The sequence below is a fragment of the Argopecten irradians genome, chromosome 5 (genome assembly GCF_041381155.1).
Source record: "Argopecten irradians isolate NY chromosome 5, Ai_NY, whole genome shotgun sequence".
Taxonomy (NCBI): Eukaryota; Metazoa; Mollusca; class Bivalvia; order Pectinida; family Pectinidae; genus Argopecten; species Argopecten irradians.
This window is the reverse complement of record NC_091138.1, coordinates 45,339,375-45,362,288: the sequence shown is the minus strand read 5'-3', so window position 1 is coordinate 45,362,288 and position 22,914 is coordinate 45,339,375. Positions and strand designations below refer to the sequence as shown.

The following is a 22,914-nucleotide window of genomic DNA, read 5'->3' as shown; positions in this document are numbered from 1 at the left end:
TCTATCGGCAAAATCCTCAAACGAGGGGCGACAATTCATTTCCGCTGTCCGCCATCTTTTTATCAGTCACGTTGCCGGCGAAATGGCATTTTTTCATCCACCCCAAATTCAAGATAATCCCACAGGATGGGGCCCGTGTGCGATTCCAGATCAATTCAAGGATATGCCGTATCAGCCTTTTGCCAAGGGAGATCGGTTAGGAAAGGTATGGTCAAGAAATTGACCAAAATAATCTTGACTGATTATGCCATATGTCAAATGGCTCCAAATCACGAAAATCACGTCTTACAAAAAGAAAATTTCATTTTAGAGGAAATTTATGTGGAAGTACAGATCTACGGTCTTTCAGTAAAATTTTGTGTTACTGCTAACGTGAAGATTGGGTTTATATTTACGTCATTTAGTCTTGACAATATACGTCATGGTTTATCATGAGAGTAAAGGCGGGGGGTTGGGGGGGAGGGGGGGGGGGTTGGGTTATAACTGCAAGATGGTGCATGCATGCATATGCCTTTAAACGGACGAAAACATAAAGTGGGATAGTGTTATTTCCACTTTCTTTCTTTTTCTTAGTATAAAACCCTCTGGTTCTGGCAAGTCAAGTTGGCAACGTAAACTTGTGGTCTAATTTTTGGGTGAAATATCGCAAGAACTTTTGTGTTTGTGCACTGACAGTGACGTTAGGTGATGACTGATTTTCATTTGATATCTGCTGGTCCAACCTTTTGGTGTACAAATGTAGCTTGTGTGTGCCAGGCTTACCGTCCTACTTTCTGAAGCGGCCGTCATTTCATCAGCTATCATAGCTTTTTAGCAAAAATTTAATACATTTCTTCTAAATCTTCCGTCCTTAAAGCACGTACTTAACATTGTGGAATTTAATGAACTTTACATTGGTGTTTCTTTTGACTCGACAAGACAAGTATTTGTTAAGGAAAATGGATTTTATTCCTGGTTCATAGGCGTCTCACGTGGTGTTAAGTAGTGAAAAGAAACAGTGACAAATCCTTCTAATATATTGTTTCCCACAGGAAAAAAAGGACATGGTGCTAGATTTTGAAAAGGGCACCTTGACCGCAATAAATAACCATCAGAGGGGCTCAAAGATTATATCGAAGACTTCCAATATAAGGGAAAATCTTTAAAACTGTCTTGTTGTTTATTTATTTCTGGTTCAAATTATTTAATTATTCTGGGTAAAAAAATGATTTTGGAAATTGGAATATGCTGATCATATGATCATGACTATAATTAATTGACAAGAAATATATAAATTTCATTTATGTTATTTAAAAGAATGTGAAAAAACGCAAATTTTACCTTTTATTCAATCCAATTACCTTAATATTTTAATATGTCTTTTTCGAAATATTAGAAATACTGTATTAAATTAAATAAGTTTAACATTTCTCACAATAATGGATAATTAATTAAAACAATGTTCTTAAATGTACAAGCACTAAATTAATAAAAAGCCGATAATTGTTACAGTAGTATTCAAAATGTTATTCAATCTGAGAGGGAAAAATAAATTTCTTTTTAATTTGATTTATTTTAATTAATTTCCTATTAATAATTTTATTAAATTATTAATATATTTTTCTAAAAATAAATTCACACCGAAATTCTAAAAAAAAAATACCTTTTTCATTTTTAAGAAGGTGAATACTAGTAAATCCGGATCCACTATTACAATATACACAAAATGGCGGCCATAACGATTGCAAAGCTTATTACATCCATCAGATATAGATATGCCTATAATCCATTGAACATTCAAAACGTGAGTAAATCATTTACAGTTGTAAGCAGTATTTGTCTTGTAGTAATGCTCACTAGCTGTAGTCATAAAATTTATTGAAAGGTCAGCTGATTGTTTTCTAAGCTGCTTGACTTCAGCTTACGTAATACACAGACGTGAAAGTGACACCACCAGCCAAGGTGGAAATAGCCAAAGGCTGCTAATTAGGGCCTCTTTTGATTTTGTTTACATAATTATCAAACCACTGCCTGGTATTTTGGTGGTTTAGTAAACAACATGTACTGGGGACAAACAGGGCAGGACGTTAGGTTATAGGGGCATGGCGTCAGGTATAAAAAGGGCACAGGGCAGTGCCATGCTAATCGGGGCTGTGGGAAACACTATCTCATTAAAAAATCCTTGAGCCAATTAAAATTATATTGTTCATGTTTGATAAGTTTTGAAATATATAGGTAACTCAAACTACAAATGAATAATCATACTGTGGAAAACATAAGATTAAAGGTATATTCGAAAAATGACATTGATGTATTGTGTTAAATTATCCTCTTTCAAAAAAAGTTTTTGAAATTAAATGTTTGAATTTAAATTAAATGATTAATATTTTCTTTCTTTTTTTTATGCAGGTGTCTGATTGGACTGGAGCAACATATCAGGACAAGAGATATCTTGGTTTGTGATTCTTTTTCTACTTTTAACAATGAACCATATTCAACCCCATAAGTGCCCGACCTGTGGTACTTAAAACATATAAGAATAGAGCCAAATTTGAACTGGCATTTCATAAAACTGTTGCACGAAAATAAGCCATAATTCAATTTGCAACTAAAGAAATCTACACAGTTTTCATATTTTCAGTATATCTGCACTTAATTTGATGGAGTGAAAGCGGGGTCTAAAAAATGGGAAGGGGTGAATATAGGGTTGGGGGCACTTATTGGGTATAAAGTGTTTTCAACTATAAAATTTTCAAAAATTCCAGTAACATTTGAGGTACAAGATTATAGTATGCTATTGTGACATCATTAGAGACTTGGGATTGGCACCATGATTTTTCTGAGGTTACATTTACATCGGACAGTGACTGGGTTATCTGAAACCAAAAATGATTTGTTTTTAGGCAAGTACTCGTCTGCGTTTGGTGGAGGAGGTAGCCAGTACGCCTATTACCATGACGAGGACGAGAACAGTTTCCAACTTGTGGATACTCAGCGCATACAGAAACCTGTTTACCAGCGAGGCAGGAGAGTCTTCCAGCAGGTATGGTTACTTGTTGATCACTCCATGGGGATTTATCAGGATTTGGGGTTTGAGGGCTCAGGTATATAAAAGTCCTGCAAATGTCGTATCCCTGTGCAGGAGTTTATCAAAGGGCTATGTATGGCTTGGGCCCTTTCTGACCCCCAAATCCGTGAAGTTTTCAAAACTGTTATTTAGTATATAAATTGTTGGATTTGACATATTTAGTACATAGAATTGGTATTTTTGACTCAACTAAATTCAACCTACTATTTACGGATAGCTTTTATGAGTTTTCATTGCTCTGATATGATGATATCTATAACGTTGCTATACTAAAAAAAAAATCACCGGTATTGGTAGAGTTTTACATAACATATAATATAAAAGATCATTATTTTGACAATATTTGGTATTCTGTAAAAATTTGCATATTACAGAGTAAGCTACCTTTGTGAGTTGGTGTTGATTTTGACATCATGTGTTTGCGAGTGTTTACGTCATACTTTTCTAAGAGAACAGCGTGAATTGCACCAACAAAATGATGACATCACAATGGATACCTACCTGCAAGGGAACTAACTAAATAAAAGCGGAATTGGGTGATAGACAAATATGAATGTTGCCAAATATATCTGACACAGATCAAAAAATAATGATAGTTAAATTTGCTATCTACAGACTGTTATTGAACATATGCTGGTGCAATGGTTTACATCTTTATCAAACTGGAGAAATATTTTATAAATTATGATATTATTATATAATTGATATTTTAGAATAAGCAGAGAAGAGAGCGTGAGCGAAGAGCCCAACAGCAAGCCCAGGCTAACCTTCAAGTACTCTCAAAGACACAAAAAAGCAGGGAGAGGTGGGTCTTCTTATTTTAGATCTTCCAATGATGGCAGTACATTAAATGAAGCTTTTTTTAATAAAACTAAGATATTTTTAACATCACAATTAAGTTTTTCTGTTTCTTTTAATTGAAAAGTTAAACATTCAAAGTTATGTTATTAATCAATAAAAAATTCAATTTAATGAACTTTTCACCTGTTAATTTTTCAGGGATAGGCAGAGGCTGTTGAGGAAGTGGCAGAAACAGTTCGGAAAGCAGATGCAGGAAAACCGAAACAAGGTATTAAAATATGTTTATTATTTTTGTATAGAATTTTAACAACTTATCTACAATTTGAATATAAATAATGTTGAATTGTAATGATTGATTATTGCCAATTTCGCAAACTTGTTTCAACATCTCCTTATTTTAATTCTTAAATTTTACTCTTCCAAAATCTTTTTATTAAACAATGCTTTTAGTAATTTAATTTAATTACAATGCTGTCACTGTGTCACAATTATCCATTGTTCTTACACTGAGATTTAGGGGCTGCTGTGGCCCAGTAGTTAAGTTATCCCGGCATTACTCCACCTTTGGGTTGCAATTTTGAAACCTATGTGGGGCAGTTGCCAAGTACTGACGCTTGGTCAGTGGTTTATTTCAGGTAATGAAAAACTAACCCCGCTTACCTCCTCTTCCTAAACCTAGGATATGCTTAAAGATGCTTCACCACCAACAGAGCATAAATGATACCCATCATTTGAGTAATAATCGGTGTCTATAGTTTATATATATGTCTTATTAACACAAAAAGTAATTTAGAATAATTTATTTTGCTTTCGGTGCATGCACAATCAGTACTGCATTCCATATAGGACATAGTACAATGGAATTTTTTCGGGTTGCAATTAATTATTTTTGATATTTTTATCTTTTCAAAAGTGGTAATGGTGTAAAGTAAGTAACTTTTGTAACTGACGAAAAATACTAAATCGTCTGCTCCTTTTTTTGATAGAGAAAAGTTACCATTTGTCAGCGGTGGAGCATCTTTAAATGTCGTGGCTGTATGTTCATTTGATGTTAAGTTTGAGCTGTAAGTGTGCAATTTGTTTGCAGGTTCCCTTGAAGCACCGTGATGCCTCAGTACAAGTGAAGGAAGACTGGGAGGTGATAGAGGATATGGACTTCCCACGTCTCACCAAACTCAGCTTACCTGGTATTGAAGTTGGAGAGGATCTGTAAGTATCTACGCTTCATACAGGCCAACTGCCTAATGTAAACAAACATGCCATGTGATATACATTGCAATACAGACATGTGATATGAATCTTTATGCATATCGTGGATACACATAAAGTCAAGTGGTACCACATCAGAACTTGTTTGGCGTCAAAAGTACCGTAAATATTTTTTGATATGCTGCTTAAGTAAGAAATTACTACTTAGAAATACTTTATGTACCGTATTGGACCCAATAAGCCCCATGTCCCTATAAGCGCCCCTCCCCCTTTTTGAGGCCTCAATTTCAATTGCCCAAGCATAAATAAGGACCAAAACTACATAAAACGGTATAAATTTGCAATAATATTGACTTATTTTTAAGCGGCCTGGGCGCTTATTGGGTCGAATACGGAATTACATATTAGAAAAGACATCTTTCTGTTTTTTTAACTGGCTGAAAGTATAACATATATCATTGTACAGCATGCAACGATATATGCCTTATGAAAGTTAGTGGCGTTGAATTATAGTCTGTTTGAAATGACATTTTCAATTTTTGTTTGCTAGATTGAAATGTGGCAGCATGGAGTACTATGATAAAACGTACGATCGTGTCACCACCAAGAATGAGAAGAGGCTGAAAAGAATCGACAGAATCTTCCACAAAGTTACCACAACTGATGATCCCAACATCCGTCAGGTATATAGACTTTGATTTAGAATTTAAATCTAATCATGAAAATTAATAAGTATTTTGTAATGAGTTATTAAAAGTACTAGGGCATCCAAGTGATCCTTAATCTTTAGCAGATTCGGAGGTAAATTCACAACTTCTCAGATATCTAAAGAGACAGATAGACATATGCTTCAAACCCAAAAGTCAAATCTGTTTATTGGGAGTTAGAAACATACTCTCAGGGGTCTATTGGATGCCATGAATAATAATTTGATGATATAATTCTTCAACAACTAAACTTAAAATATTTAAACTTCAAAGGAATGGCAGACTGAATTTGTTCGAATTGAAATGTTCCATGTTTTGTCTGTGATTTCAGCTGGCTAAGACAACGGGCAATGTGTTTGCTACCGATGCAATCTTAGCAACACTCATGTGTTGTACGAGATCCACATACTCCTGGGACATCATTGTACAACGCGTCGGCAACAAGCTGTTCTTTGACAAGCGCGATGACTCCGAGTTTGATCTGCTGTCGGTGAGCGAGACTGCCACGGAGCCTCCACAAGACGAAGGGAATAGTATAAACTCTCCTCGTAATCTGGCATTAGAAGCTACTTTCATCAACCACAACTTTTCCCAACAAGTTCTTCGTATGGTAAGCTTGCCATTATCAATATCCTTATATAATATAGCTATCAATTCATTCTTCCGTAGCAGTCACATTCACAAAACTGAGTATATGTGATGTTGATATGTAGTTACAACATAATTTTATTATCATTTAGTGCTGATTTAGGAAAATGTTTGATGTATGTATCCAAGTCCTTGAGAGACTTTGATACAAATTTAAACCTGGTAATGTAAAAATCAATGTGCTTTTTAAGTATGAAAGTGGAAATGTCGGATGGATCCCCTCCTCTGAGAGGGCAACTAAATGAACTCTTCTCTTCTGAAAAGACTTAAAAAAATTTCTCTGGAAAAAAGAAAAAGAAAATGCAAATGTTGTCAGAGAATGAAGGTGACTTAACCTTATAACCACCACATACAAGAAATATTGTGCCTTCATTTCCTTGAGATTCATGGTAACTTAACCATATTGAATTGGCTTCTTTGTAACTTTATATAAAAATATGTATTGTGTCTTAAGTAATCAATGAATGAAAGAGATGTTTTAAACAAGTGTTTTCGGTTTTGTTCAGGGAGAGGAAAAGTACTCCTTCAAAGACAATAATCCATTTGTCCATGGAGAGGATGACAACAACGTAGCCTCCGTAGGATACAGGTAACTAATCATAAATAGGCAGGTTCAATATTTTACAAATAGTTGTATAAAACTTATATAAATGGCCAAGTGATATGTATTCACAAATATATTGTAAATAATAAAGGTGCAAAATATTTTATATACAAAAATAAAAAGGTTTACAGCATTTAAGTCCAAGAGATTTTAGAATCTTATCAAGATTAGAATTATTATTTCGCTCCACTTCCATACTCTACATTGCGCTCCAATACAAGATCTAACATTGCTCTGTTTGGGTCATCTCAACATGACCTCTGGCCTAGAATCGGAACATCTTGAGACATACTATATGCAGCTAGTAACCGTTCATACTACGGACAGAATCAACCACACCGAAGATTTGATAACCATAGGGGTTATGCTGAGGTGACCTCAAATGAGATGTTGTCAGATCTTGTATTGGAGCGTAATGTAGAGCATCGTAGTGAAGCAGAATTACAAGTAACAAGTCTAATTTCAATTAGATTGAGTGATTTCATGAACAGAGTTTCTGATAAGCAGTTTTAATATTATTGTAAATATCTACTTCGACAGATACCGTAAGTTCAGCCTAGGAAATGATATCGAGTTAGTTGCTCGATGTGAGCATGATGCTGTTATGATGGGGCCTAGCGGAGATCTCCAGTACGTCAATATCAAAAGTTTGAACGAATGGGATTCAAGGGTAAGAGGCATTACTCAACGTTTTTCTTTTGGTTTATCTTCAAGTGAAATTATTTTGTCTCGATTAATTTTACAATCTTGTATCATCAATGAACGTTTAACAGAAAACGTAAAATACAAAGTCAATGTGATGTAATGGTAGCTTGTTGAAAAGTTCAGACTTTTAATTCCAATGCGAGACTTACATTAAATATTGTACATATAATTTGCCATGCCAGTTAGTTGATTTTATTTTAGGAGATTATTTGTTTAATTAAAATAATTATACTAACCATGCTTTTACAGTTCATTCAATAGTTTTAATGGAAAAAACTTAAATTATAAGGGAACAGTTTTGATATATCTTGTAAAAAAGCTGTAGATGGTAATGTTAAAACACATTGTATGATATTGAAACTTTTCTACCATTTGTTGTTATAGTACAGTGGCGGTGTTGACTGGAGAAGTCGACTCGACACCCAGAGAGGCGCTGTCCTGGCTACAGAACTGAAAAACAACAGCTGTAAGCTCGCCAAGTGGACGGTGTGTGCCCTTCTGGCGGGATCTGACCAGCTCAAGTTTGGGTAAGTATACAGGCAATGAGAGGGAACAGGGGAGGTAACTCATACAAGTATTAAATCACTACCCATATATCTTTGTATTTTAATGTTATTAACTGAAATAAAATATGAGAGATGTTTTTGTAGGTATTATGTAGTGCATGTCCCATCAGTGACCTGAGGTGAGCAGGGTTACCTGCCCCGTTTCAGACCTATAGTGTTATATACCTCGTTTGTCTCCTTGGAATTGAAGAATTTTGAAGTAAAATTGTTACCATAAAATCAACTCTTTTTACAGCGACTTTATGTCTTGATTTTATGTCCAATGACATTTTCACAGCAGTTTGTTTTTTGTGATTTAATGTAACATGCACCGTCATTCTAGTAGTTGAACCTTTTTTACAGTTATATATTTTCGCAAATTTTAATCTCACATAAAAATGAATTGCATGTGAAAATAACTTTGCTTACAATAATTGATCAAAATAGCTCAATTTCAGATGATGTCATTGAAGAACTGCCTAATAATTTATTTTGTGGTATTGTAGATATGTATCTCGTCTACACCATCGCGACACAGCCAAACATGTCATTCTTGGTACCCAACAGTTCAAGCCCACCGAGTTTGCTAACCAGATCAACTTGAATATGGAGAATGCTTGGGGTATACTTAGGTGTATCATTGATACCTGTCGCAAACTTAAAGACGGAAAATACCTTATTATGAAAGATCCCAATAAGGTAAGAATACGGGGGTTACCTTGTCACTGTATTCAACCCTACAAGGTCAATGTATTCAACCCTACAAGGTCATTGTGATGTATTCAACCCAATGAGGTATTAAGAATAACGGAATATTTTGTTGATGTCACCTCATTCAACATAATACCTGGTAAGTGCCCACAGCACTTAGAATGAGAATTTTGAGAGGGAACGTATTGGTACAAGATGTAGACCTTTCACAAATTTTAATTTAGTTCCAAGTTACTGAAGAAGCAACAGTACCTTGAATGCAACTAATCAAAATTTATTTATTTTTCAGCCTGTGATCAGAATTTACAATATACCAGACAGTACTTTTGAGTCTGATGAAGATGATGATGATGACGACGATGATGATGATGATGACGACGATGATGACGATGATGATGACGACGATGATGATGATGACGAAGATTTGAAAAAAGATGATAAAGGTAACGTAACATTTTTTGAATGAGTTTACAAGGGATCGGAATGTATTTAGTACCAAATCTTTTATTGGATAGAATTGATATATACTGAATTATTAGGGAAACAATGATAGATATTATTATCAAACACGAAATGAGGCTATTCATTTAAAAATCAAATATTTAATTTTTCAGGAAAAAAAATATACTATTTATCACTTTTGTGGCCATAAAAAGATGATATTAATACAAATATTCATAAAATTCTTTTAAATCTAAAGATATTTTTATGTTTAAGTTTTGTAAAAATTTCTGAAAGGGAGTTTGATTTTAATCAGCATATGAAGTAATTGACACTGTGCTTGTTTCTCAAGCCATTCCTTTAATTTTTTTTTTTCTCAGGCAAGTAAACAAGAAAGAAAAGTTATGCATGGATTCCTAACCAGTGTCCAAACATTACCACTGAAATTGAGGAATTGACTGGAAAAGTGCTAGAAAAAACTTAAATTATTATAAATCATTTCCTTGTGTCACTTCAATGACTTTTGAAATTGGGGCACCTCTAGCCTGATGTCATCTGTGAAAATTGCACACCATCTAGCCTGGTGTCTCTTGTGAAATAGCAGAAAACATTTTAACATTGTGCTGATTCTTTATGATTGGGTTTACTATCAGATTGCATTAAAATCCACTATGACCGATTTTACATTTGTTCAACTTCTATTTTGTCAACTGACTTTTTTAAATATAAAGATTGTGCTTACTATATGAACAACAGACTCATATGGTGAACATCTTTTGACAAAGCAGGTAATCTATCGTTTAGAAGCATGTTACTGACAAAAATAATTCATGGTAGATGTTTTCTGTCCATTTTGGTGTTTTTTTGTGAGCGTAAATGAAATATTCACCAAGCTAAAGAAAACATTTTGGATAGGACATTCGAAAGATCTCTTGATGAGTTTGAAAATTGGACTTAGCAGCAATAATTATTAGGACATATGGTTTATGGAATATGTTTTACACTTGAAGATCTCACTTATAGTTATTGCAAAGCAGGACCCAGTTGTTCAAAACGTGATTAAGCTAATAAAATTTAACGACTGATCAAGAAAAAATGATTTCTGGTAATACAAATTTTCCAAAATTTATTAGAATCTTGAGAACTCCATTCGTTACTTTCTTACTGATTAAGCAGTAAATAAAAAATGAAAATTTCACTATTAAATCATGTGATTAAGCTAAATTAATCATGCTTTGAACAATTGGGCCCAGTAATAAATCAACTTGTTTTCTGATCAAACGTTTCTATAATTTACATAGGCACGTATTCTAACCCATTGTACCGTTTTGGTTATTTCCGGTTATACATCACCCTGCATTTGACGAGAAGCATATGTTTGCGTAATATCAACCATGATGGCATTTCCAAAAATAAGGTATACAATCCTGAAGTGTCACGCTCATATTGCACTTTCAACTCCAGTGTCATTGTCCTTCACATATGCTATCACACATTTACACATTACCTTTTTTGAAACGATACGTTCATGGCAGGAAGTGGTTGCATCTGATAATGGTAGGCACGCATGAAGACCCCAGACTTCATTCGCACTGTTTTTCCAGTCTTGATCATAGCTTCAAGCTAATATGACTGACCTTAATAAATTTCCATTGTTGACTTTCTGGTTTGCGTTAATTTCCTTCCTATTAAGTGTATATGGCATATGAATCCATTCCTTGGATGAATTTTCGGTTCTTCTTTTGTAAGGATTAGCAAGATAACCCTACTAAATCCTCACAACACTATATAATGCTAAAGTATTAAATCAAGATTAGCGAGGTAACCCCACTAAATCTCTAGAAGTTCTTTTGTTCTTGTTATAGACTATGTTGATCAAGTTGTAGTTGACTAATAACAGTTAGGCTTGAATTTCAGCTCTAGGTTCTTCCAGTGATCATTCAAACTGCTTTTGAAACTGTTTAATACTTTTGCTTCCACCACTTTGTTGGGTAATGTATTCAAATCTTGCACCACTCTTTCAGAAAAACATTTTTTTCTGCAATTCAAATGGCATCTTCTTTTTAAAAGTTTGTAACTGTTTCCTCTGGTTCTTGTTTGATCTTCCACACCAAAAAAAATCATCTTTGTCTTCTCTGTCAATGTCCTTTATAATGCGATAGGTTTGTACCAAATCGTTCCTCTTTCGCTGATATAGCAGTGTAAGTATTCCTAAGCTTCTTTGTCGCTCACTGTAGGTCAATTTTTTATGATCTTTACAAGTTTTGTTGCCCTGCGTTGCAAGTTTTCAATTCGAACAATATCCTTTTTACATATTGGGTTCCAAACACAGCTTGAATATTCCACATGAGGCCTAATTAGTGATTTGTACAGGATTGTGAACATGTTCTTATCTAAATAGTCAAAACTTCTTCGGATAATACCAATCATTCTATTTGCTTTGGATATGCTCTCGGATATATGCTTTTCTGAAATCGAGGTTAACTATATCAACAGGGTTTAATTCCTTCTAGTAAGTTTGGGTGTAGATTATCGGCCCCCGGAGATTTCGATGGATCAATCTGGTCTAGTTTATTATGCACCATGTTTTCTTCAATGTGAATATCTGCGAGTTCTGAGTTAAAGTTTCTTTGATCTAATGTAGGGTTTGTAGTCATATCCTCATTTGTGAACACACTTGCGAAAAAGTTGTTTAGTAGTTCAGCTTTTAATTTTGGGTAGGATATAAGTTCCTCTTATTCATTTATCAAGTCCCCGAATCCAGTATTTACTTTGGTTTTTGATCAAACGTATTTCCAAAAGCCTTTACCGTCCTTTTTTATATCAGATGTCACCTTCTGTCACCTCATTGTCCAACCTCAGTCTGAAGGATAAGGAAGGCCCTCTAGATGTACAAGAAATTCCCCAGACATGGACACCTTTGCAAATCGCCAGTCCGATGTGGTCTAATGATCCATTTGTAGAAGGAATTTGCTCTCTGAACGAATTTCTTCTTTCTGGACTGAGAGGCTTCGATGACATTCTCTAGATAATTTGTTCTATCGTAAAGCAGCACAGCAAATTTCTGGAACGGAGGTACTTCTACTTTCTTGCCTTTATCTTGCCCACATACCCTCCCTACAGAAGCAGTTATGCAACATGGGATCTCCATCTTGAAATGATGAGATTTCATATGCTTGTTGAAAGCAATTAGACCTATGATAGAATATCAAGCTGCGGACTTCTTTCGGACCAGGAACATCCCACCAGGGGAATCTCGACTGTACCTTTGCAGACTATGGTACTGACTTCTTGCAAGGCAATAGGCTTTTTCTAAAACCACACTTTCTTCCCGTGGAGGAATGAAAATTGGCCTGACAGACAGGGAAGGCTCCTAATACCAATGAATTCTTTATCCTTCTAATAGTACTGGCAGGGAACAATTCTCCTGGATGATCTCCCTCCATTGTGGGTATCAGGAGAAAGTCCAGTAAGGGTACATTCAAACCCTCTCAAACATTGGAAGTTGAACCCTCCGGGGCCAACTGGAAGTAGCATGAGGGAAGAAGCGAGTCAAGAACTCGGCTTTCTCTTAGAAGATTTATTGCCATCCTTCCCCGTTTTCCCATGAAGATTATCATAAGATTAATTTTTTTTCTGTTGCTGTATATACCATATGAAAAGAAATTAAATATTAGGATATCAAATATTTCCATACATTAAGAAGTTACTTTTGTTACCGAAGAAAAATACTAATATGTCGTGTCCTATTTTTTAAAGATAAAACATGCTTTCGTTGGTGATGTTGCATCTTTAATTTTGTAGTTTCCCAAACCTTATTAGCTTATCATTGATTTTACACTTACCACCACGTTCTGAACATCTTTGAATAGACTATGAATTAAATCTGACATTTTCCGGCGTCGTCCTCATTGCAGTGCCGTTGTTCACTATACCACGCGGCCAAAGAATGAAATGAACCTTCATTGTGAACACAGCTTTGAAATGTGAATCTAGCATTTGTTTGATGTTATAACTTCATCTTAGACCATCTATATAGATATTCTGGTGTTATGTTTTATTTTTGTTTCGGAAAGAAATAGTGGCCAAAAATAATTAGGGGATTTTTTTTCCATTCCCCACGTCTTCTTTATAATATACATAGTTTATGTATTATTTGAAATATTTCTTGAATGAACTCAGGTCGGTCTTGGGCTTTCGCGTAAATCATTCCACATAAAGCGCCAACCACAGGCAACGTACGGTCCATATATGGAGGTAGAAGAACTATAAATATGTAATAATAATAACCGTTGTGAGCATAAGGCAGTGAAATTAGACCCGGGTACCAATAAATCACTCACAGTCGACAACAAGACCACCATTGTATACGTCTGTGATATATTTTAGTCAAGGCCTTTCCTTTCTTAAAGATGTTTAACTAAAGACGTTCGATAGACATGATAAAATGTAGGTTAAGTTGATATGAAGATGTTTATATTTAATATGTTCTCAAATATGATGTATCATCATCTTCTTCAAGGAGAAATTCTTACTGTCGAATCTAGGTTAGAGTCTAATGCGGCGCTCCCCAAATAGGAAAACTTTGGAAAAAGATAAATGTTTTAATTCGGATTTTACCCGAATACTCAACAAATATACAGTTACCTTCATTTTCATCATTTGCTCCAATCAAAAAATCTGCCTGTCGAATTTAGGTTAAAATTTAATGCAACGCAACCCGAATTGGAAAATTTTTTTGAAGAATAAAATGTTTGAATACGGATTTTCTCCCAAACAAATAGAAATATGTACCTAAGTTTTTATTTTTTGTTTTGTATATACATTTGTATGTCAGCAGTACATATTTTTATAAATAGGAATCTGTGTAGGCCTGCGTTTCAGCACGTCCGACTACCCAAAATAGGTTTGTTGTCCACTTCCAACGAAAATATTTGAACTAGTTTCAGGAAAGTTCGTCACTTTAGTAACATATTTATCAAGAAACACTCTTTTAACCATCATTTTTCTTTGTTTTTAGGATTGTGGCACGATGTCATTTTCCGGATTTGTTTTTGTTTTCAATTACATTATTTTCATGATTGTTTAGTAAACAGGGGAGAAAATAAGTTTATAAAATTGTCACTCTCAAACATCTTCTTGTTTGTTCATGACATTTATTGTTAGTTTGCATTACAAAATAAAAATTCCCTAACAAATATATTTTACGTTTTTTGGGATACGTGACGTGTTTATTGTGCATGTATATGGTACACTCCTACATTCTGCGATGTTCTGTTCCTTTGTAATTAAAACTGCATCTGCATCCTTGTTAAGAGTTCCCAGAAGTAAATTTGTGGAGAACAACTCTAAATAGCTATCTGTACAACAGTTTACCTAATGAATTCCACAACGCAATATGTGTCTTTAAAGAAGATCATGTTTGACTGTATAAAATAAGAGAACATGGGAAACTCGATGGCAACAGATTTTATCTCGCTGAATGGCATGCCGATTTATATTCATATTTCTTAATCGTTTTCCAAATCTTGATTTATACTATCAATATAAAATGCACCCGTATAATTATTTCTACCTTTCGAATTGGGTTAAGGATTTTTTATTCTTTTAGTACGCGACACCAGAAAGACGATATTTTGCCACATAAAAACCTTTGTAAATCAAATATACAGTGCTCATGTAATTCCGATAGACTTACATTATACAAACACAAAATTGTAAAATATTCCTAGTTGATATAGAAGACCATCACAAAGAAACATAAAAACAATGACATAATTACATAAAACATATTAAAAAATTATATAAAATGTTGATTGCAAGTTCTTGAATTTGAATATTCATTATGTACTTGAAGAGAAAACGTACTTGTCAAATTTAGAACAGCTTAGCATTTAAGGACAGGCCTGTTTTGGGTCAGAACCAGTTTAAATCACAATCGCAATTATCGTGTGAGATGTTAAATTGGATTCACTTCACACATCAGTGTATTTTACGATAAAACAAGAATCGATCTTAAAACTTTTCTATAGTCTTCAGTAGTTTTATTCAGATCTTGAAACATAAACAGTGTACAATACGTAAATGTGTAAACCAATCAGAGAGTGTATGAATACAGAGATAGATACGTAATCGTATTAATTAGATAACCTTGCCTTTTCAGCCAGATAAATACAGTTTCTATATTTCAACAATTTTTGTCCCTATACTATTTTTAAATGAAATTTCTGTTACTTTTACTGACTAATTTCAATCACATAAAGTCATTCTTCTATTAAAAGTAAATAAAAAAAAACATTCAAGTTCTTGCCTTTACAAATGTTTCAAGATTTACATTTAAAAAGAGTAATTAATCCTAGTAAGACATTAAATGTAATCGATCGATCCATTTCTTCTTTGAATACTTCCATTCTATACAAAATAAACTACCAGGTACAGTATACTTAATTATTACATGGTGTAGCATTGTATTCAGTTGTATTGAGGGAACAGCTTAATCTTTGACAGGAGATAGCAGGGAATACCTAGGAAATGACTTTCGCTGAAGGCGAGTGCAACAGTCATCACAGAGATTCCCTCCCACCGAGGGTCAATGATTTGACTATTCCTGAATTATCTATGAAGCACATTATTTATTTCCTGAATCTCTATTTAAATAATGTCGTCATTAAAAACAAGTTTGAGCTCATCATCAGGAAAATCAAATCTTTATCGATAAGCTTGAATGTGGCCTCATATGGGGAGATTGCCCTGCGCACATTTTAGCTAACTTTATGTTTAAGGCTAAGAAGTGCACTTCCTGACTGGTAACCGACTGACATTGATTAACCTTTGAATAGCATACCTGGTAAGTAAACCGATTGTTATCTACATAATTACATATGTATGTACTTGAATGTTTTTCATTGAACTGTTTCTTTATGTGTGGTACTCCAAGCAATCTTTTTCCCTTTTTTAATACTGAAATACAAATACTTTTTCTTTATCTAAATTGAATATAAAATACAGCTAATTGTGACACGATAAGGAAACATATCAGAATTTGGCAAAGATCCGACCTCTTGCAATACTGCAAACGTACTTGTATTGACGCAATCGAATTTTAGTTTTGGCGGGAAATGCGCATTTACATTACATCATGTGAAGGCCGAATTTGCAATATTGTTTTGGTCTATTAACCTATTGCTGGTATCGTCGTTAAAGTACAGAACGCTGATTTGTCCGAATCACATGGTTCTATTTTCACAGGTTATACTTAATGACTGTAGATCGAAGATTATTTGCCGGGCACTCAGTCTTTCAGAATCCTCTGGTTAGTCCCGAAATGGCCCTATTTATCAATAGGGCGTAAACACAAACAATTAATATTCTCAGTCGGCCTCCTTAGTAGCCACATTGTTTTATGTTTGTCTGTTTTTAACGATATTCAAAGAACAACTTGATTAGATTTTTGATGTTATGGAGATATAACACAAAAATCTGAGTGTACTCTTAAATCTATTCAAATTAATTCTTATAATTCAATTTACTAAATCTCTTCAATATTCAAAATTCATTTTGGGACTCTTTTGTCTTTGAAATCATTACGTCGTCATCACAGACAATCAGAATCAGCGTTACAAACGGCGACGCTATTTTGTCCTTTATGGGCTGATAATGTAAATTTTTAAGCCAATGAAAATGCTCGTAACAAACAAAATTGAATTATTAACTTTTGATTAAGATTTCCTTATTGTGTGTGTAAATTAAGCATATTTCAAGGTATCATCATTGAATTAATTTAGGACATAAACGATTGATTGGCGTGTTTACTGCTCAATCTGTTTATAAAAGCAAAGATAATAACCTCTTTTAAATTAATTACTTCTATATGTATTTTTATGTTATTTTTTACGTTATTAATAAACATAAGCATTGTACATAAGCCATGATTAATAGTTTTTGTTTATGCAATGAGCGATGTTCACCTAATCAAACTCATGGATAAATGAAACATATTATTGTATCAGTTTCAATTCAGTGCAGTATTTGTATGATAAAATATTTCATATTGTATTATTGATGCCTCCTGAAGATGGATGACATGGCGATTTGCTCACTATCAAATCATGTCAACCCACCATGGGGTCTCAATTGTATAATGTTCTCAAAATAAAATCATTGGGCCAATGATTATATCAACCGATAGTAATATCGATAACAAAAGTTAAATCAGATATATTTGAAATAAGATTGTGGTAACATATTTGCTTAGAGTTGTTAGAAGTCTTCTATTTTCTGGCCATGCGTTGGTTTCAAAATGTTTAGTAAGATTTAATAAGATACATAATTCATAAAATTGCACAAAATCCCGTTCTGTGGAGATCTCGATTTTAATAAACAGAATTCATACCTCGTAATGATAATTAGGTCAAAATTTAAGGTTGAATGTTTTGGTTCATCTTTTAGCGCTAAAATGACATCGGGAAGAAAAGGAACCATTTATAGTGAAACTTTGAGCACTATAGCGCGTCACTACGTTCCCGCTAAATCAATTTGTGAGTAGGTCACCCTAAATAGACCAAAAGACGCATAAACTATTTTCCGTAATGTAACATGAAGGACCCCTGGTATTTCAGAATTAAATCAGAATAAATTATGGTTACGTATACTTTTGCCTACCCTAGTATTTGTCGGCAAACAAAAGGAAACTAGGGTCAGTATACCACACAGGTCTTGTGTAGATAAGTCAAGAAGCAATTATGTCCATGTAATGTGTATTGAGATATGGTGTTATTTTCTTAATGACTTTTAAGTTCGTTTAAGATAACTGTAAAGTGATGTCTGTGTTTTCTTATATGATGCGATAAAGCACATGCGTACATAGCGGTAGACAATTTCTTTAGCTTTGATAGTCTAACTTATTTCGAATGAAAATACACACCATATGAGTGTTATACAAATATCAAATTAGTACTTTTAGAAGTACGGAAGAATTGATGTGAAGAAATATTTAAATAACTCTTTTAAATCCCCTATTCACATTGCGACATGTTCATGTCGTGTTTTGTCAAAAGCATTCAAATACCCTCTGCATAAAAGTACTTAATCTGAATGGTGTTGTCATGGATGATATGAATTTATTTGATTTGTCAGTAAATTATCCAGTTCAAAGCTGTTTATCATCAATTGTATTTTCAGTTCTTTACGAAGAGATAGTGTTAAGTGGATGACAATTCACAAGCTGTCAAACACGGCCAAGTAGCGCTATAGGGCTGCTAATGATGTTCATTGAAAATGCAAATATTTGACTGCCAGTATCAATAATCCTTAATTCTTATTAAGACGCCGTTTGTGGTGGATGATTGGATAGAGTCATCAACTACGTGTGAAATTCGATATTTTAAATCATGTTTGTTGTAAATGAAGACCAAAACTGTTTTAATGAAGTCGTCAAAATCAGACACGCTTTGACATTTATAAAACAGAGGCAGAATATACAACTTACATTCAATAACCAATCAAATGCGATAGACGTGAAAATATTGAATTTTTTGTTTTTGTGTCATACACAGAAAAAATTCTTTCGTTTTTGATATAGACTGAATAATGTTGAAATCAAACACCTTGAGAAATATGTATCGGTAGTTTCATTCATTCATTCATTCATTCATTCATTCATTCATTCATTCATTCATTCATTCATTCATTCATTCATTATTCATTCATTCATTTTCGAAGGTTTGAATGACACAGCAATTCGTTTCATAACGTAACGTTCTGTATAATTCTTTATATGTTCCGTTTTGAATTTTAGAAAAATAAATGATCGGTATTTGAATATAGCCATTACGGTAAAAAGAATGCAGCAACCCCGCTGTCACTGCTTTGGACACTTGCTGTCGGTGTACAATTGTGTTGTGAATATACGACCATTAATATATAAAAGTAGAATATTTCTTCTGTCATCTAAATTTAAATTGATGCAAGTAACGAGCCGGCATGCCGAGATAATCTATTGATGAAAGAATTGCATCTGTAAGTTTAATATTAGATTTCACATTAAATTAGAAATCATTCGGCTATTTTAAGGGTCTCTGACAGTGAGACGGCTCATCCGTTAGATCTTTTGAATATCTATTTTTATTATTTGAATGCAAAAATTCTATTAAAGGTAGTCAAATTTTTATATGAAGGATGATTTTGCAATTTTTGAATAGGGTAGAATGGAAATCGGTCATCAAATGGGTCATGGCGCCTTTTTACTAGCGTTCTATATTTTACACGCGACATCCAATTTTAGTATTTCACCAGCAAGAGAGGCATACTATAGCTTCTACAACATCGAGTCTAATGGTCAAAATATATCACGAATGCATCTATTTATCAAACTTGTTTGAGTGTGTGTAAATGTGTGTGAATTGTCCTTATGTCTTATTATGTATTAATTTGTATGCATGTATTTATGTATTGAGATAAGTTGTAATTAAAAAAACTTTAGCAAATAAAGAATCTGAATCTGTGTCGAGTATTTATCTAATGCATACCATAATGCATAAGAACTAAAATACATTTTGTTTTGTCAACCTTTATAATAATAATATATCTATTACAGAACAAAACAACATTTATTTCTACAGTAACTTGTAAATATTCGAACTTTGCCAAGGTTGGGACAATGTGGTCAGCCTTCCAGAATATAAACAATGTCTCCAAGTAAGAGGGCCCTCCCTCATCACATTACTGAACAAATCTTCATTAATTCTATAAAATATTATATTTATTACATTAAAGATGCTCAACCGCTGACATTTTTACTATTTGTTTACTATCAAAAACATGAGCAGACGATTTAGTATTTTTCTTCAGTTACAAAAGTTATTTATTTTACCCGATTAACACCATTGAAAAGTTTGAGCTTTCAATTTTCTTCAAATTAGAAATATGAAAATTATCAATTGCATCCAGAAAAAATATCTGTGGCACGATATTCTATATGGAATGAAGTACTGATTGCGCATGCACCAAAAGAGAAATCAATTATTTTATATTATTTTTTTGTGTCAATTAGGCTCACACCTACGGGATTAAACACCAATTATTGTTAAAATGATGAGTGTTGTTTATGCTCTGTTGGCAGTGGAGCATCTTTAACAACATTCACTCGTTCTTTCATGATGTCCATCTGCAACCAAACGAAAGGAATACATGATTTTTGAGTAAATAATGATATCAGATAAAATTTCAAATGCTGTAGATTTAACAATCTAAAGAACAATCACCTGTTCGACAAATATATGGTTTAAATACTATGCATTAATTGGGGCACATTTCTGCTCGAGGAATAATGAATTAGAAGAACAGCGGGTCGAGCCATCCGGGATTTTGCTACAGAAAATATACAGAGACACGGTAGGATCCTGCATTCAGTACAACGAATGGGATGTATTCGAGGAATTCGAATTTAAATCAGAAGGGTTATTATATTGTACATGTTGATAGAAATTATATATGAATTTGTTTCTTTCAACTTGAATAATTAATATCTAAACTTTTTAATGCATATGAATATATCATAATTGAAAAACAATTACATAATGTACTTTGTACATACTTATTTTCTATTGACGTAATACATCGGTCTTAGAATTTAGATTTTAACCCGAAATGAAATTTATGAAAGGATTTACAGACAAGAATGAATTATGACGCACTACATTGGTGGACCAAATTAGAATCACGCTGCGATTTTTTTTCACATATTTGTTTTTTTTTCTTATCTTTTATTTTTTTATACTTTAGTATTTTTTTCATAACGCAATGAGAAAGGAAATTATCAGTTTCGATTGTAAAACTATGAGCTGGGGCATATTTAACGTGAAAATGTTTCAGTCAAATTTTATTTTATCGCTCGGGTGAAATAATATGATGTATAAATTTATGAAACACGTATATTTATATATAGGAATGCTTTAGATTTAGGTAAGGGATCTAAACTGATAAAAAACATTCTGTCTATTAAAGATGCTCCACCGCCGACAGAGCATAAACGATACTTATCATTTGAACAATAATTGGTGTTTAATCGTGTGTATATACGCTGCTGTATGTCTAATAAACACAAAAAACGATACCAAATAATTGCTTTGCTTTTGCATGTGCAATCAGTACTTCATTACATATAGGATATACATGTAGTGTCATGAATTTTTTTGTGACGCAATTAATTATTTTTAATATTTTAAATTTGAAGTAAAATTAGAAGCTCAAATTTTTCAATAGTGGTAATGGTGTTAAGTAAGTTTCCTTTGTAACTGAAGAACATTTTTAATTACTAATTCATCTTGTTTTGATAGAGAAAATTACCATTTGTCAGCAATGTAGCATCTTTAAGGAATAACTAAGTTTATACAATGATTTTTACACAAAAAATATCCATTGTGAATAACCATGAATTGAATAGTATACTTGTCGTTATAATTTCATAATTTTATCGAGTTATATTTAGAAACTACATATTGATACGTTTATAAGGTCTAGGATAACATTGTACCTATAACATTAAATTATGGTGATTCTGAAATTAGTATTTACGTAAGATAAGTTACTTCATTAACAGATTAATCTAAAATAATATTTACATTCTAATTCAGAGATGACAGCTTTAGATGCTAAACTGAAATATGACACCAGTGCACTATAAACGGAAAACGGTATGTTTATTTCCTATCTGTTCAAATAACGCTATTTTTATATAATGTAATTTAATCAAATGTCTTTTAACACGCCACATTTAATAAGACCACAGTGACACAGCTAGTTTGAACTTTCCCTAACTTTTCTGACATGTTTTCGCTTCAGATACTTTATTTAGTTATCCCGTAAATATTGAGAGTTAGATGGTGTAGAGTAGCCCACCCGGTGGTCTTTAGCCACCTATAGTTGGGAACGACGAGCGATAGAATTGACACGTAGCAGAGAAAGCTTCATTCAGTCTGTATGGTTCGTCCCATTGTACCTAATGGGGACGCATTCTGCGAAATGACATGATAATTAGCCCTGTAAATATGGGAGGAAACCCTTCGTCATGATCATTGTATATATAACGCCTGTGAAGCCGTAAATAAAGTTGAGCAAATTTATGTTTCAGACTTTCAAAATGGTTGTTTATGAAAATAAAATCCAATGTGTCATTTTTCTTTTATCAAAATAACACCCAAAATGTCATTTCTCTTATATCATAGTTGAAAAACAAATTTATGTTTCAGACTCTCAAAATGGTTCTTTATTAAAAGAAAATCCAATGTGTCATTTCTCTTATGTCAAAATCACGTCCAATCTGTCATTATTCTTATATCAAAATTACATCCAATATGTCATTTCTCTTTTATCTAAATAAAATCCAATTTGTAATTTTTCTTATATAATAACTGAAAAAGATATATGTTATTCAACTTTCAGTTACTGTCATTAGATACCTTTGATATAATACAAAGT

The 22,914-nt window shown here is 33.3% G+C and overlaps 1 protein-coding gene across 1 annotated transcript; it reads left to right on the top strand.

Annotated features, from left to right (window-relative positions):
* The first annotated feature begins 26 nt into the window (after nucleotides 1–26).
* Nucleotides 27–10,118, top strand: LOC138324011 (eukaryotic translation initiation factor 3 subunit D-like). Its single transcript, XM_069268987.1, has 14 exons — nucleotides 27–205; nucleotides 2,389–2,434; nucleotides 2,883–3,022; nucleotides 3,781–3,872; nucleotides 4,067–4,136; nucleotides 4,956–5,077; nucleotides 5,628–5,760; nucleotides 6,116–6,394; nucleotides 6,939–7,021; nucleotides 7,577–7,706; nucleotides 8,126–8,268; nucleotides 8,793–8,985; nucleotides 9,287–9,440; nucleotides 9,819–10,118. Exons 1-14 carry the CDS (start codon nucleotides 83–85, stop codon nucleotides 9,824–9,826), a joined length of 1,716 nt encoding a protein of 571 aa, XP_069125088.1. The 5' UTR covers nucleotides 27–82; the 3' UTR covers nucleotides 9,827–10,118.
* The last annotated feature ends 12,796 nt before the right edge of the window (nucleotides 10,119–22,914 follow it).